A 17,131-nucleotide genomic window follows, 5' to 3' on the forward strand; every position below is an offset into this window, starting at 1 on the left:
AAATGGCCCTGCGGTGTGACTAAAGCATTTCAGGCAAATATTCCATGAAGTCACTGAATTAAGAGTTCATAAAATTGCATGCATAATAATTATTTTAAAAAACTACCAAAATGCTGTTTAAAATTGTTATTAGCATAGTACTTCATGACAGCTACACAATTACATAATGCAATATATAATTATATATCAAGATATAAATAATGAAAAACAAACAAGAAATGCAACATCTTTTATTTTTATTTTTTTTATTTTTGAAATGCACCCAACCCTAGCATTGAATATTAGTGTTTTTACAATATGCATCCATTTTAGAACAACAGATCAGCAGCGTCACTGTCAACACAAAAACAAAAAAATATATATATATATATTTTTTTTATACTTTTCATTTTGATAAAAACATAAGAAAAACAAAAAACGAACATCAAACATCACTCGTCTGAAACACACTGAAGGACAAAAGGATAGGTGACATCATGATGAACAATTACATAATCACAGTAAACAGGAAGTAGACACAGCTAGTGATAAAGGACAACACTCGGCCACCAAACAGATTGTTTAAAAAAGCACAATACAGTGTCATGAGAAAATATTTTACATTTATACACAAGTGCCATAAATTGACCTGACATGTAGACTTGTTTTGAAAAAATATAAAAGGGGGTTTGTGACGAAATTGAGGCAAATGCGAAAGACTTACAAGCAGTCTTCAGATGGTTAAAGGGCATTGGGTCAAAGATACTACTGCAATCATCCATTAATACTGATGCAAGCAGGTTAGAGCTCTCCTATAAACCCCAAACACTCCTTTCATGTGAATTGACATGTTTTTACATCAGTGGATTCATAAAGAAATAAATAGGGAGGCTACATATAAGGGCAAGTGAATTAGTAGTTTTTCATTCTTTTGAAAGACTAAACATTATCTGAGAAAGACTTAGTAGTGTTGCAAGACCAGACATATCAATGAGCTATAAATGCAATGAAAACTTGTTTTTAGTATCTTTGACGTCAAACTTACATCAGCCTGCTAATGTATTTGTAAAGGCTTTGGGGCATTTTGTCATTTTCCTGTAAAAGGACAGTAAAAAAAAAAAAAAAAAGCAAAAATAAAATCGTTTATATTAAGTGACGCTTCAAACAGCAAACACATTGAAATTGTACAGTATTTTGACAGACAAATCCATTCGCAATTCTCTCTTTCCCTATTTTTTATTTTAAGTCTTTTTATGTAATCTTTTTGTTTTCTTAAAATATTTTTATATATAATAAGTATATCACACTTATATACAAATCAAGTGCTTTGACAAATAAAATAAAAAAAATTGGTAGCAGGGTCGTTGAGCATGGGAAAAGAAATGGAGCACTAGTTAGAAAAACAGAGGTAGGGAGCAGATAGAGGCATGAATTTAAGCCATGTTTCTTTGGTCTAGGGAACTTTCCCTGAATCTTCTAGAGTTTGGTATGTTTAAAGATGATGAATAGCCACCTGTAGATATTTTTTAGGTGTGTAGAAGTGGCCAAAAACAATAAGGGGCACTTGAAGTTGCCTATTTACAAGTAAGAATCTATTACAATGCCTCCCAAATGGTAGATATTGCTGTTGAATTCCATATACATTGTTCCATTGACATCTTGCTGCAGCACTGGAAATATGGGCAAGTGTGATCAAAAGCATTTACTCCAATTTAATTTATTTGTAAAAGTGCTGCTTAGGAGGAGATTAAAAGAAACAAACAAACCAAACAAATAAGGTGAGTCTATACATAGTGTACAATTCATCTAGAGGTTCTGCCATGATGATGTCCAGCCCTCTTATCTCAAGGCATCCAAGTGCAGGGTAGAGGATCAAGGTAGGACCTCGAGATAAAGGGAAAATGGGTACATAAAAAGTCTCTCAGGGCTTTATAGATAGCCTAGCAGGCATCTAATGTCTTCATATTGCCCTCAGTGAGTCCCACAGTCTCCCTTTAACTCAGTTTTGTCTCTTGTTACGTTCACTGGATTCCTTCTTTCCACATTCGATCCTTCCTCCGTCTGTTGAGGTGGCCTGCTTGTAAAACCCTACACTTGACTGGCTGTCTTTCTCTGTGCCAACCTGTTGTTGCTGGACAGGTTGAGACAATGCCAAGTAAGGGTGTTGAGGTAATGGCTGGACGTTAGAAGGTGGTGTCACTGGTGAGTCTTGAGATGTTGCGCTGCCATTAGTCTGAGCTCTGTGCTTAAGTCGCAGTTTGTGGGGCAGCGCCGTGCCTTTGATTTCCACTTGGCCATCTTTGCATTGGCTTGGTGAGAAGGAGCTCTGGGTCATGAATATGTGATGGCTGTAGCTGCCTGTGTCAGAGCAAGAGGAAGAGGGGGACTCATCATCAGTGGAGCCCTCTTTATCAGAGCTTCGAGGATATCCATCACTTGAGGAAGTGTCTTTTCCTGAGTGAGCCTGATAGTACCTTTCATGTCTCATGTCTTCTTCATAGGTCAACACTGGTGGCTCATCGTCCTCTGGGATGCCATTAGAATGATGACACATGTGTGTTTCATCTTCCTCCTCTGGTCTTAGCAGAAGGTCTGGAGCAGTAACATTAACCCTCTGGGTCTGTTGCTGGGCCCTGTAAGCTTGTCTCTCGGCTACATCATCTGTATAGTCGTAAGGAGGAGAGTTCAAAGTTTTTCTCTCTAGCTGTTTTGTCACCTCTGCTAAGCTTTTGGACATTCCTGTAGGCTGGGGAAGGTTCTGATGTTGTTTTGGAATCATTTCCTGAGTCCCGTGACTTTCAACAGGATATGAGGCACTGCTAGAACGGTAAAGGATGACACTTCTTTGAGCGGATTGAGGGACCACAGGACTTACAATCTTCTCCTGGCAGTGTTGTTTCTGTTGGTTGCTGGAATATCCGGTTTCAAATGATTGCTGGTGTAGTACTGCAGGCAACCTTGAATGGATGTTGAACATGATCTGTGTGGTGGTGCTACTGAAGTCCATCTCTAGTCCCACGCCTTCCTGCTTGATGTCATAACTCATTGGCTCTGGGCTGTCCCGGGAGGAGCCATCAGACATATCTGAGAGGGAACCCCGTGGGGAGTATTTTGCTAATTTCACATGCCCCTCCCCTCGACCCGACTGATCAGTTTCAGAAGAATCAGAGTTCATCAACACCTGAGAAATATTGGAGTAACCACTGGGGTAGAAACGATTGGTGGTAGAGGAAGATATGGAGTTGTCTCCAGAAGTTCCATTGACTGATCCACCAATCTGCTGACTCTTTTCCATGTAGGAAGCTGTGCTAATGAGACCAAACCTAAGCTTAAGCTGTAAAAGCTCAGTTTTCAGGCGCACATTCTCGTTGTTTAGTGCCATAACTCTGTTCTCTAGGACCATGTCATTCTGGCGGCGTTTTTCCCGGGAACGCTTGGCTGCCTCATTGTTCTTGCGTCGCTTTTCCCAGTAGGACTCATCCTTTTTCTCATTTGAGATGAATTCACGCTTGCGGCGGCAGCTCATGTTTGGCTTTGGCTTGAGAAGGCGGTTCTGGCGAGGGTTGTTTTGAGGTGAATGAAGAAGGTCGCTGTAGCCTGGAAAGCTTTGCAGGTTCTCTAAGGCTTTGCACTTTACACTGGAATTTGTTGAGATTCGTAAGTTTAAACTTTCCATTGTTCCTCAATGGAAGCCAGTTTGGGATCTTGGCTCCACCACTGGTAATGGAAATGAATGAAAAACGAGGGATGGGGTAAAGGGGAAAGGTGCCTACAAGAATCCCTGTGAGATCTCCCTACGTACAGTAGACTTGTGAATTTTCGACTAAGTTGTAGGATCAGCAAAAACTTGAGGTATTGTAGCTCCTGGAAAGCTAAACCTCATTGATTTTGTTGATGTGATTCTCAAGTTATTAGTTAATATTCCTTGATTATCAAGTGTCCAGGTTGGCTGAGAAAAGCAAGAAGATGTGCACCTCTATATGAGTCTCCAGCATTTAACAAACCAACAAATTCTTCAATGAGTAAAATACTCTGCCTCTCTTGCACTTTGTGATTTTGTCAGAGTCAGTCAAATCCAATCCAGTGACAGAAAGAGGGGAAATGCAATCCTGAAGTATGGAGAAGGTGACAAATCTAAGAATTCTGACCCCCTTTTTTGTTATTGTTGTTGTATTCCTTTACACAACAAGGCTCTATCAAGCTGAAAGAAGTGTCCCAGTGCCTCAGGCGTGTTGGAGGATATAGGTCACTCAGTCTGCTCCAGCTTGTCAGCCTACTGAGGAGGGGTGTCGCTCTCTAAGCCTTCAGCTGGCTGTTCGATGACTGCAAACATAAAAAGAAAAGAGAGAGAAAGATTTGTTAATCCTCAAGTGCTAAAGCAATTCACAGTTTGTCTCTAGGTACTTAAATTCATTTAATTTGTATTTTTGCTTGCTTTATCTTGTTTTAAATTAAACTTCCCATGCTTTTCTGCATGGCTGTGTAATCAGAAGAGTTAGAAGAGGAATGTTCAGCTGTGTGTCTCATTTTCTCTTGCTTCATCTACTCGACCCTAGCAACCACTGAATGTTTTGTGCTGCCCAGCAACCACCATCTGACCTCTTAACCCTGCTATTGATTTGTCTGTCTGTGACCCTTAACCTCTACTCTCTGACTAGACATTGGCACATCTTACGATGCAACAGGAACAAGGTTAAGAACAGCAGTTATTACCCAAGTTACACTTTCAACTCCAGTTGTGAAGAAATAGCTAAAATAAAAAACAGAATTACTTGGAGATTTGTACTAATTTTTTTCCATTTTGACACCAGTTTAAGTTTAACATTACACTTTGTACAAAATTCGCTGGCAGGACAACAGTGTACTGCAATCATAATTGCATGTATGGTAAACATTAGCAATGAACACTGATTTGTTTGAACAGTTTGCAATATTAGCCCATATTACATCTGCACTCAGGGAACCAATTCAATTGAGGTTTTGGCTTTTGAAACATTAACATCAATGTTACAACAGGAGTTTGCATGTTCTCCCCGTGTTCGCATGGGTTTCCCAGACAAGTCCAAAAACATGCAGGTTAAGTGAATTGGAGACTCTAAAGTGCCCCGTAGGTGTGAGTGAGAGCCCCCCAGCCACTGGGGGTTGCATCAGGAAGGGCATCTGGCGTAAAACCTATGCCAAGTCAAATATGTGGATCACGGATGGTCTGCTGTGGCGACCCTTAACGGGAGCAGCCGAAAGAAGAAGAACATCAATGTTACAACACATCTCCTTTTGGATGTAGAACCCACCATTCTGGTGCCAATGCAATGGGGCCAGGGACCAAATTCCAAAGCATTACTCATTTCTTAGAGTAGTTATTCACTAAAAGGCTTCCAATGTGAACTTTTTAAGCAAGCATGCATGAGCTAAACAATGAAGCCAAGGAAACCTAATAATCAATCATGAGAGATACACCGAGGTCAGAAAAAAAAGTTTTATGATCTGAGGATAGAGGGCTTTGTAATATAGGTCAGGTCTTTTAGAATAAAGGGTAACAGGAGAACATTTCATGGACATGACTTTAGATGCAGGGGGTAGTACCTGCTTCAGCCATCTAAAAGTGTGCACTAATGGAGGGGCAGAGTAACAAGTGATGATTAACTCAGCAGCCACTTGGCAATTCCACATTCCTGTGAACCTATCGTCAGTTGGAACCTACTCTACATGTCAGTTTGGCTGCAAAGATATGGTCTCATTGCTGATACCCGGTAGGTGGGCTCAGGAGACAGATGGGGTCCCAGAAAAATTGAGTTTATTTATTTAATTTGGTACTCTCTATATTTAATATTTGTTCTCACAGTGGTCTAGAATTCTAGAAACCAGGAGTTTTCATCTTTTACAGACTCCCCACCCAGACTCTGGACCCTCAAAATCTAGATTTTATTTAAGAACATAAAATTACTACATAATTTAATTCTTCAAAGATTGCAAGTTACTGTTCATTCAAATAATGAGAAATCTCATGAACATTTTAAACCAACAATACATTACTGAATCAGATGGAGTCCATCAGAATATAATGTTTTGAGAGTAGAAGCATTTCTATAGGCATATTTGTCAGTATCCATTAATAATAAGTAGCATGCAATGCTCAAAACGTTACCAAAACATGAAATATCTAAAATAGCACATGACTGAAATCTGTACCAGAAATTTCCCAATGGTTCTAATTCTAATCTTTCATCCATGATCTGGGCAGCTGAAATGAGTCAGGATTCTATCCAGAGATGAATGCAATGTAATCCCATGATCTGGCAGCCCTTTTTCTGGGTTATGTTCTCCTCGTCCCAGACATCTGAGGGAAAATTATGTAATGACAGACAGCTTAACCCTTCTCTGATGTGTTCAGTCAACACTTTTTGGCCTGTTCTGGTTTAGTCTGGCAATGCATAATCAACCCTGACCAAAACGGCAATATTTTCCAAATATTTTTCAAAGATAAATTAATGTAGGGCAATGTTAATTGTAAAAAAATTTTTAAACGGGTACAAGCAGAGTTGAATGAACCGTCGGTCATTTCACTGAGGTACAAAATGGACAACAAAAAGACCCCCTTGCTGAATGACCCACTGACCCAGAAACTAGGCAGATAACAAGAAATCATGGCTCTCTTCCCTTGTGCTCAAATGTAGGTCAGTAGTGCACCAAGGATCACAAGAGAGAGATAGAGCACTGGAAAGGGCAAGGGAATTAAAGTGTTTGCTTAAAATAGGGAGGTAAGCGATGGTTTGAAGATAAATGGAATGAAGGAGAGAAAGATCCAATCAGTTTAGAGAATGCCAGCTTCACAAACACAGCTCTCTAACACATCCCCACATTGAAACAACCACACTAGCACCAGTTCTCTGGGAAATCTGATAAAGACTGAAATGTCTTTGTAAAAATTCAGACTGCACTTGAACTATTTTTAAAGACTTATCTGTTGTGACCTGGCTAAGCACTTTGACAATATTCGCCTGGTATTCACAGCTATCCTAGGATTTTAAATTATTTTTAGAGGTTCTCATCGACTTCAGTCCCAGCCTTTGCAATTAATTTGCGCTCCATTTAACTTCCTCCCCCATGAATGCTATGAGATACATGCATCTTTTATTTTGAAGACCCAATGAAAATAAAATTGGGGTTTTGTGGACTTTAGTCCATGTCTAATAGCTTTAAGGTAATCTATTACTCATATATATATATATATATATATATATATATATAAAATAATAATAATAATAATTAAAAAATGTTTAGCAGATATATACACATCTAAAATGTACATTTTTCAGACAAAGGGGGACAAATGTCATGCCTCAGCTTTATGCTTCAGTGGGCCATACATCAACACAGAAAAAAAAGACTGTGTTTGTCAAGCAATTTCATTGGATCTTTATAGTAACTTAAGCGAGAAAGAATATGCTAGCAGGATAAACAAAAATACCAATTTTAACAACTGCAAGAAAAGGACTGATGTCACTTCCTCTCTTCTGCGGCTTCTATCTTGACCTGAGAGTCCCTTCCTAATCATTCTTTTATACAAAAAACGGTTAAAGGAAGATGATTAATAAGAACAGTCAGTAGATTATTTATTTAGCCTTTCAACCACACCCATAATTCAATAAAATGTCTTTATATCCTTGTATTGTCTCCTAACAACAATACAACTAATGATCCGAGTCATCAACATCGAGACAGCAACAACGCAACCATCCTAAACACTTCAGACATGACACACCTGTTTGTCTGTTATTTAAATCTGCTGTTGATTATCATGTGACATATAGATTAATATAATTGGTTTTTACTAATTTGACTTCATTTGATGGCCTGTCATTACCAAAGCTCAAAATTGTAATGTGCCCATAAAGCTCACTTTCACTTGCCCTATTTAAAATTGGGGTATATTTATCCATGTGGGCTTTCACTAGGGAAGAAATAGCATGTCTGGCCCACTGTAGTCTTAACTTGGGCGAGGCCTGGAAACTAAAACTCAGCTCAAATATTTAATCTGTTGCTTTAGAGCCGTTTAAGTAATGGAAATAAAGGGAGAAGGCGGGAGCTGAATTTCATTGCGGCCATAGTGGGAGAGAAAGCTGAACCAAAAGTGTATAATCATGTAATCATTATAACCTCACATAACCCAATGAACTCATGCATAGCCTCATGTGACCCAGAATGAGTGGAGAACAGTGAAAAATGATAGAAGGAATGTAAAGGGGGTTGACTGCGTTAGAGGCGGGGAGTAACCCATGCATATCCGCCAACCCCCACTTTATTAAAATAGATACAAGAAGCTGACCAGCGATAGTGGGAAAACAATGCTGTGATTATGATGACGCAGACAGTTTTTAGAAATATGCCAATCTAAGAAAGCAACAATAAGAAAGAGGGGCAACTAGACTATAAAAGATGAAGCCCCATAGCCTCATTGCTCTCAACTCGGTGTATTTGGTATATTGGACCTAACTCTACAATAAACCTATATTCTGCATTTACTACTGAAGCCCCCTGAGTCTTTGATAATACTTTGGCTGATTCTTTGTGTCGACTGACCCACGACATCAATTGGTGACAACGAAGGGACAGGTGTCATCTTGCAGCGGAGCGGCGGGAAACAGGAAGGGCTCACCGGATCAGGCGGAGGAGCTCCAAATTAAAACAAAGGTAAGCATACACCTTTTATAAAGCTCTGCCCGCCTGATAATCCGGGGTGCCCGGAAAAGCTAGAACACTGACTCCTCACCGTGAGTGAAGCCTTGTAAATTGATAAGCATAAAATAAGTAAAGTTGGAGGTGAAAAGTGTATAAATGCATGAATAACACAAAAGTGTGAATATTATCAAAACGTAGTGGTGTATAGAGACACAGCCTAAGAAAAATGTAGGGGTGTAGAGACACAGCCTAAAAGAAAAACCACGTCAGGGGTACTAGGTGTACAGCCTAAGAGAATAAGGAGGTGAGAGTGTCACAGCTCAAGAATAAGCGCAGTGAAGGCATATATGCAAATGAATGGTGTGTGAATGTGAGTGCGACAAAGAGAGTAAACTAAGAAAAGAAAATAGGAGATCGAGAAACAGAAGAGATGAATAAAAGACAAGAAATAAAAGGTTTAAAAGTATTATTTTATTTTATTTTCACATTACGAATAAGAGACAAAAATAAAAGGTTCAAAAATATTGTCATTTTTTATTATTCTGCATTTTATATTACTAGGAGGGATAATATGGAGATTATGTAAATATAAGGCAAACTAATGTATGGAGATAGTAGAAGATAGAACTGGTGAGTTGCTTTCAGAGAAGGAAGTGCTGTTAAAAGGAACTAAAGGATAATGAACCCACTTTTGGGGAGAAAGAACATTTTTGCCAGTATTGGGAAGAGAGGAATGGCAAACTGAAGAGCAAATAAGACAAATGATCTGAACTAACAAAATTTCATAACAATCAATTTAGAAGCAAGATATCCTGAAGCAACCTTAACAGCAAGGACAAAAAGGCTGTGGTCTCCAGGGTTCCTGGATGGTATATTAAGCAAAATATTTGAAGGCCACTATAACAGTGAACATAAGATGATGGTGGGAGCAGAGCAAGTGGTGATCGAAGTTTTACCCTTAATAAAGGGACCAAACGAAGAACAATTCTTCAGGTGGAGGGGTGAATCATACCTAGAAGAGCTGAAAATAAAACTAACAGCCTATTTCAGAACAGTAGTTGGAAAAAGGAGGGCTAGCAGCGTTACAATCAGGAGTAGATTTCAGGAAAAGGAAAATAAAAATATGAGGACTGACCATTAAGAGATTAGAAGCAGAAATACTAGTGAAAGAAAAGAAACTGCAACCTGTGGGTATTAGACATCAAGGGTGTTTAATAAATTAAAGAATGGAACCAGATGAGGATGTTATTGCAGCGCACCCCAGAGACAAGAAAGAAATAATGAAATTGATGATAAAATGGAAAAAGGGAACGAAAAAAAAACAAAAAAACACAGCCACCATGGCCAGCAAAAGGACGCTACGATGAAGATAAAATAAAAAGAGTAAAAGCATTACAAAAAGCAAAAATGCTGAAGAAGGGAAGAAAAAGAGAATCAAAGTAAAAAGCATATGGATATAGCAAAACAGTTTGAACAAGGGAAACATAAAGAGAAGAAAGAGCTGAAAAAGTGAAAGTGAAACCAAGAGGAAGAGGGAAAACAAAAAAGTTATATACCAAGCTACCAACAGCGCCCCCTCCCCCGACAGCCCCACCAGCATATAGTAAAATGGAAGCTTGTTTACAATGCCCACTTACTGAAAAATGGACAAATATTGAAATGGAGGAGAGAATAAGGAAAGAACAGCAAACAGGCAGCAATAATGGTAAGGGCTGGACTAGGGAATGATGGAAGCAGCAGAACAAGAAAGAGAGTGGCAGGAAGAGCACGACAGAGATGAAGAGGAAAGAGATACGAGTGATGAAAGTGAACAAGACCACCAGGAAAGGAATAAAGACAAAGGGAAGAGACCAAAAAGAATGATGTGCCAAGTGAACGAAAGCACTCCACAACCTGGAACATCAAGAACACCTATAATACAAAAAACCCCAACAGTACCAAGAAGAGTGCAGTGGAGCCCTGAAGAAAGGGAATCATTTGAAAGACAAAGAAGAGAGTAAGAGGAAGATGATATGTGGGATACAAGTGTACAAAAGGATGCTGGCAGGCAATAAAGAGCAGAAGGGACATTAACCCTAACACCTGCATTACAAGTGAACAAGAATTAGAACAAGACTGAAGATAGAGCAATGAGAACTAAAGGAAAAGTTAGATAAGGCACTGCAACAAATTAACGAACAAATAAATGTGACAGAACAACTAATATACACAGTAGAAGGAAGAGAAATGCCCTCTACATCCAGGGGAAGCACACAGCACAAGGGAGTAATCCAAGCACCAATGATAACTAAGGGAGCACGAATGGTCATTTACGGATGTACAAGGACTAAAGGATGGATTACCGCCTCTGCATTGAGGAGCACAAAAATGGATAACAGCATTTGAAGAAAGAACAGCAGGACACCAGTTGGTAGTAGGAGATCTAAAATACATATTATCACTGACAGTTGGGCAGCGACAAACACGGGATACAACAAATCCACAATTGGATGATAGACCATTTGGGGCTTACAGAAATAAAATATGGAAAACCCTAAGAGAAGCATTCCCTCAAACTAGAGACCCAGCAAAACTGGAGGGAATGAAAATGGGAGAAGACAAAAGCGCATCTCGCTACATACATCGGTTCCAAATAAAGTAGCTTGAAGAAACAGGAAGCCCATGGGACATTAACAGCACAACAAAAGGACTGTTTAAGGTGATGCTGATAAAAACCCTTACCGAAGGACAGCACCAGACAGCAATGGAACCGTTACTTTAGTGAACTACTGGTGGCTGTGTGGAGATACAATATATTCCAGACTACCTGGAAAATGGTCAGGAATTTGTACAATGGTACAAGTAGATACAGATATAACAGCAATAATGACAAAAACAGATCACAGACACCTGGTGTCAAAAAGAAGCACCTGGGTGTCAGTGGACGAAATTGGGGAACATAGGATAACTAATTGGGGAGAACGATTTTTCTCGTCCTTGGTACCAGTTGTGGGAGTGTATCTCCAATGGAACTGGGTAGCTAAAATACACTTCGAATTAAACTCACAACTAAACTCCACCGAATTGGCATTAGAAGGAATTAGGGAAGAACTTGGGGCGATGAGAGAGGTTCTAGTGACCCAGAACAGAATAGTGTTGGATGCTCTGACAGTAGAGAACAAAATGTTGTACTTACATACCAGCAAATGATAATGAAACTGGAACAATAGGGCAGGCAATAGATCAACTAAAGAAACTTCAAAGAGAAATTAATATGGATGAAGTACATGGATACGGACCATGGCTCTGGGGATGGTTTTGGGAAATGGACAGTATTATTCCAAACTATATTACCAATAGTAATTATAGGAATAATTGCACTACGCATGGGACCATGCATATGCCAGTATATACAAAATCAGGTAGCAAAGGTGACAGTGGCACACGGACGATTTGTAATGGAGGGAAAAAGCTTACTGGTAAGTGATTAGGAAAATGAGGACTTTAGGATGAGGACTTTACTGAAAAAGATTAATAAGAGCTATGCTGTCATAAAACTACCATTTGAACTCAGACAACAGGAGCTGCATGGATTAGAACCCATGCAACCAGGAACATCAGTTACCTGGATACCGGAGACAATTAAGATAAATATACTCTAACATAAGATAATACAGTGTAAAACATATAATCATCCAATAATCATACATCAACTTGATTGTATATTTAGGGTGCAGGGGGACTTTAAGTTTGTTGCCACCGATCATAAAAGCACCTGATATAAAAATATGATTTTTGTGCAACCATGTATAATAACCAAAGTATTCATTTATAATGGGCTAATATGGACAACATTCATTATAGAAGATTATTATCTGCAGCAAAGTGGTAAAAGAGTGAGACTTTTCAAAGTCTCAAAGGAGGGAAATGTGGGAGAGAAAGCTGAACCAAAAGTGTATAATCACGTGATCATTATAACCTCACATAACCCAATGACCTCATGCATAGCCTAATGTGACCCAGAATGAGTGGAGAACAGTGAACAATGATAGAAGGAATGTAAAGGGGGTTGACTGCGTAAGAGGCGGGGAGTAACCCACGCACATCCACCAACCCCCACTTTATTAAAATAGATACAAGAAGCTGACCTACGATAATGGGAAAACAATGCTGTGATTATGATGCCACAGACAGTTTTTAGAAATACGTCAATCTAAGAAAGCAACAATAAGAAAGAGGGGCAACTAGACTATAAAAGATGAAGCCCCATAACCACAGTTCAGTTGGTCTCGAGACCATCTAGCTGTATTGTGGTATATTGGACCTAACTCTACAATAAACTTATATTCTGCATTTACTACTGAAGCCCCCTGAGTCTTTGATAATACTTTGGCGGATTCTTTGTGTCGACTGACCCACGAAACCACGTAATTGACCCTGAGGCAGAATGTAATATTCGGCATGTGGGCAGGTTTTATTTCCCTCCCTGGATTCCACGCCTGGGTTTATCTACTCCAGTAGGAGGAGGGCAGGCCTTGAACAGGCAGGCGGAGTTACAGACAAACTCCTTCTATAAATGCACTCATATCATCCTCTTTTGAAAAAAATAAACGCTTTGACCAAGTCCATGTGTTTCACCAGTCACATGCACTCTCCTGCCCCACAAAACTAAACTGTAATTCGCCTCTCCCTTTCAGCCACATCGACACAATTATGGCATGCCCTATCTTTCTAATCTTGAGAAATTCACAATGAATATATTGAATATGCACAGAGCACGATAGAATCGTAACCACTATTAAACACTTAAAAACAATGCAATTGAGAAGCATTTTTGTTACCCATACAAATTACAAACATCCATGTGCACAATCTAATAAGAAGGAATTATCACTATCAATGTTCTCATTAATCTTATGGTATTGTTGCTGATACAGACTTTGCTGCACGAATCTGTAAAACTGGCCGAATCTTAGATTCTCTTTCAAGCAGAATCACTTTTGGATAGTGGTGTGTTTTCTCGAGGTTTATGCTGCTCTGATCTGTTCTTCAAATGATTATGACTACATTCAACGCTGGCACACACAAGCAGTTCACCTGATGCCTCCTTATGCATTCAAGACCCTGCGTTTCTTTCATTTGCAACTTCTCATTTCTTACCATTATGCAACTCTTAACTGTACAATGTCAAAAGAAAACTGCAAAGCTACTAGCCATGCAATCTCACATCCACAAATGTCAGGCTGTTCATGCAACCCTAGGGAAGCTTGACTTGATTCGAGAAAGCCTTGTCTTCTGTTTTCTGTTGTACCCTACACCGCATTGCTACATACTACGCTGCAGCTTCAACATTTGCAAAACGTATCTGTACGTAAGAAGATAAAACAGCATATTACCTCTTTGCCCACAGATAAAACACTATCTCACATACTTTCCCTGCAACTGATAGAAAACACTACTCTTTAAAGCTCTATGAAAGACCTGTAGACTGTTTTCAGAGCAGTTTAAATAAGTTATGCTGAATATGCAACAAAGACAGAACTTGTACATATACAATGTCATGTTGCACTTTTAATGAACTTTGTATACCATTATGTATTCTATGCGCACTATGCATACTACACTGTACGTCATGGGGCATTTCCTTTCTTAAAATACATTTAGTAACATAAACTTATGATTATGGAAAGGTAGCCTGGTGAACTGGTGGCGATTGTCAAGACAATAGCCATGCATACTTCATTGACATATGTAATCATTATGTTTACAAACCTTCAATATCATAAGCACATTTTACACACACCTTCCCATTAAATGATCACATAATAGATCTATCAAAACATTGGCGTTGTTCATATAAAACTCCACGATGATGATGAGTGAAGACATCTGACTATATTTTGTTGCGTTTCAACCAAAATATATTTTGCATTAGGGAAATTACATTTAGTTGCAATTTTCTGCTGAATGTATACCAGGAAAGGGTTAAGGAGTCTGACTCGTCTAACGTAAACACCCGCGTTAACCTTTACAGAGCACGACTGCACGTGACAGCGAGAAGCGTGTCCGCCAAGCGAAAGAGATTTTCCCTTCACAAATATCCGCATTAACTTCCTAACCCAACTGGATTTAACACATTATAATAACTTTCATTAGTCAACCACTGACAAACATCATAAAACATGCTTACAGACTAGAAGCTTTCAAATATTAATTTTAAAATCAAGATATTTCTAATTAGGTCCATATGCTGCAGTGTAGCCTAATAATGTTTGTCAGTGTTTTTAATTAAAATTATGATAAAGTGTTACGACCAGCTGGATTCAAGGTAAGACACTTTTATTATTCATGCATAATATATATATATATATATATATATATATATATATATATATATATATATATATATATTATGCATGCATAATATTTACATATATATATATATATATATATATATATATATATTATGCATGCATAATATTTACATTTAATTATATTTTAATATATATTATTCATGCATAATTATATAATATATATATATATATATATATATATATATATATATATATATATATATATTTTTATGCATGAATATATATATATATATATATGTAAAAAAAAAAAAAATTCTTTTTTTTTTTTTTTTTTTGCATAAGTGCCTAAATATTTCTTAAGGAATTCCATAATGTCCTACCACCAGATGGGTCCTGGGCTGGCTGGCCTCGCCTTAACACTGCGAACATGCATATTTAGTAACATCCGAATCGTTATCACGATCATGCGTAAACCCACAAAAGATAAACCAGACAACCACTGCCCTTATCCGTAAGTGTGTTGAATCCACTGCATTGCAAATTAACATTCTCGATTGTATTATTTTCAATAATCGCATTAAACAACCCCGTAAACATTTCGCATGATCGAGGTTCCAAACAATGTGCGTTTGTGTACCTAAAAGTAGCCAAGCAATTGCAAAAAAACGTACCGTTTATGGATTTTGTGCGTGCATCCAATTTATTTGCCGTCCGTTGGTTGTCTCGCCTTTGCATAAGCCTCAGTGAACTGGATAAAAACGGCGAAGTGTGATCCACACGCGCTTCAAGCTCTGCGGTTGCTGTTCAGTACGCAGCCCGTGTGTTTTTGCCCTGGTTCCTTAATGTGTTGGCGAAGCGCACCAGTATCCTGCCACTCGCTGCTTCTGTTTAGAAATGTATGTTAGTAGGTCAGCAGTTGCATAACAGGACGCTTCGGGTGCCTCGTCACGTTTTGTTACTCTCTTTTGCCCCCACCTACATCCCCACCTACCGCCTCTGAAAAGCCTTTGGCGACGTGAGCAGCGAATAACTGGGAGGGATCAGGCAGCCAGCCAGACCCCTCTCTCTCTCTCTCTCAGATGTAGGACGGAGATATTCATAATAAGGTCGACATTTAGAAAACAGACTGTGGACGAGACGTTTTCAGAAGCTGTTAAGCTTGCTGCAGACTGCTTATATCATGAAATGGGCACAGTGACCCTTGCAACTATGTCACCACTTTTAATAAGATCAAGAGATGTATAAAATAAGATCAGTAAATTGTGCATAGCATTCTGACCTTAAAGGGGTCATTTTTTTATTTTTATTATTTTAATATGTTCCTTAAGATTCCCTTATAATATAAGTAAAGTTTTTCCTGCATAAAAAAGTCATATAACCTGCATTCTGACCCTCGGTCTGAAACGCTCGGTTTTGGTGCTGCTTCTCCTTTAAGACTTGACCGTAAACGGGGCCTGGGTAGCTCAGCGAGTATTGACACTGACTACCACCCCTGGAGTCGCGTGTTCGAATCCAGGGTGTGCTGAGTGACTCCAGCCAGGTCTCCTAAGCAACCAAATTGGCCTGATTGCTAGGGAGGGTAGAGTCACATGGAGTAACCTCTTCGCGGTCGCGATTAGTGGTTCTCGCTCTCAATGGGGCGCGTGGTAAATTGTGCGTGGGTCGCGGAGATTAGCATGAGCCTCCACATGCGGAGTCTCCGCGGTGTCATGCACAACGAGCCACGTGATAAGATGCGTGGATTGGCGGTCTCAGAAGTGGAGGCAACTGAGACATGTCCTCCGCCACCTGGATTGAGCTGAGTAACCGCGCCACCACGAGGACCTACTAAGTAGTGGGAATTGGGCATTCCAAAACTGGGAGAAAAGGGGATAAAAAAAAAAGAAAAGACTTGACTGTAAAGGGCCACTGTTATGATTGGCTCTCTGCTCCTGACTGACTTGCTCTCTCCTTGCCATCTCACTGGTTACCGCTGTGGGACTTCGGAAGTGATAAGGTAAAGGTGATGTGTTGTTGGGGAGGCGGTCAGATGCAAATGTCTACCACAGTGTGACATCACAATGTGGAGGAAGTAGAGAGTCGCTTTGGCAACTTCGCTTGGTTTCAACAAATGCTCTTTTCGCTGTGAGGAAGTTTTGAGTTCTGAAACGTACAGTATGTTTTTATACTAATGACCTCTT

At 39.2% G+C, this 17,131-nt stretch overlaps 1 protein-coding gene across 1 annotated transcript; it reads right to left on the minus strand.

Annotated features, from left to right (window-relative positions):
• Positions 1-219: 219 nt before the first annotated feature.
• On the minus strand, positions 220-15,880 carry LOC127450238 (uncharacterized). The gene is made up of 2 exons (XM_051714176.1): positions 15,623-15,880; positions 220-4,302 (listed from the first exon to the last, which is right to left on the minus strand). The coding sequence occupies exon 2, from the start codon at positions 3,653-3,655 to the stop codon at positions 1,979-1,981; it is 1,677 nt and encodes a 558-aa protein (XP_051570136.1). The 5' UTR covers positions 3,656-4,302; positions 15,623-15,880; the 3' UTR covers positions 220-1,978.
• Between the last annotated feature and the right edge of the window lie 1,251 nt (positions 15,881-17,131).

This window comes from Myxocyprinus asiaticus, chromosome 13, assembly GCF_019703515.2.
Source record: "Myxocyprinus asiaticus isolate MX2 ecotype Aquarium Trade chromosome 13, UBuf_Myxa_2, whole genome shotgun sequence".
Taxonomy (NCBI): domain Eukaryota; kingdom Metazoa; phylum Chordata; class Actinopteri; order Cypriniformes; family Catostomidae; genus Myxocyprinus; species Myxocyprinus asiaticus.

Bases quoted from the DNA above. Each gene is read 5' to 3' on its own strand.
- LOC127450238 (XM_051714176.1), bottom strand. From the start codon at position 3,655: ATGGAAAGTTTAAACTTACGAATCTCAACAAATTCCAGTGTAAAGTGC.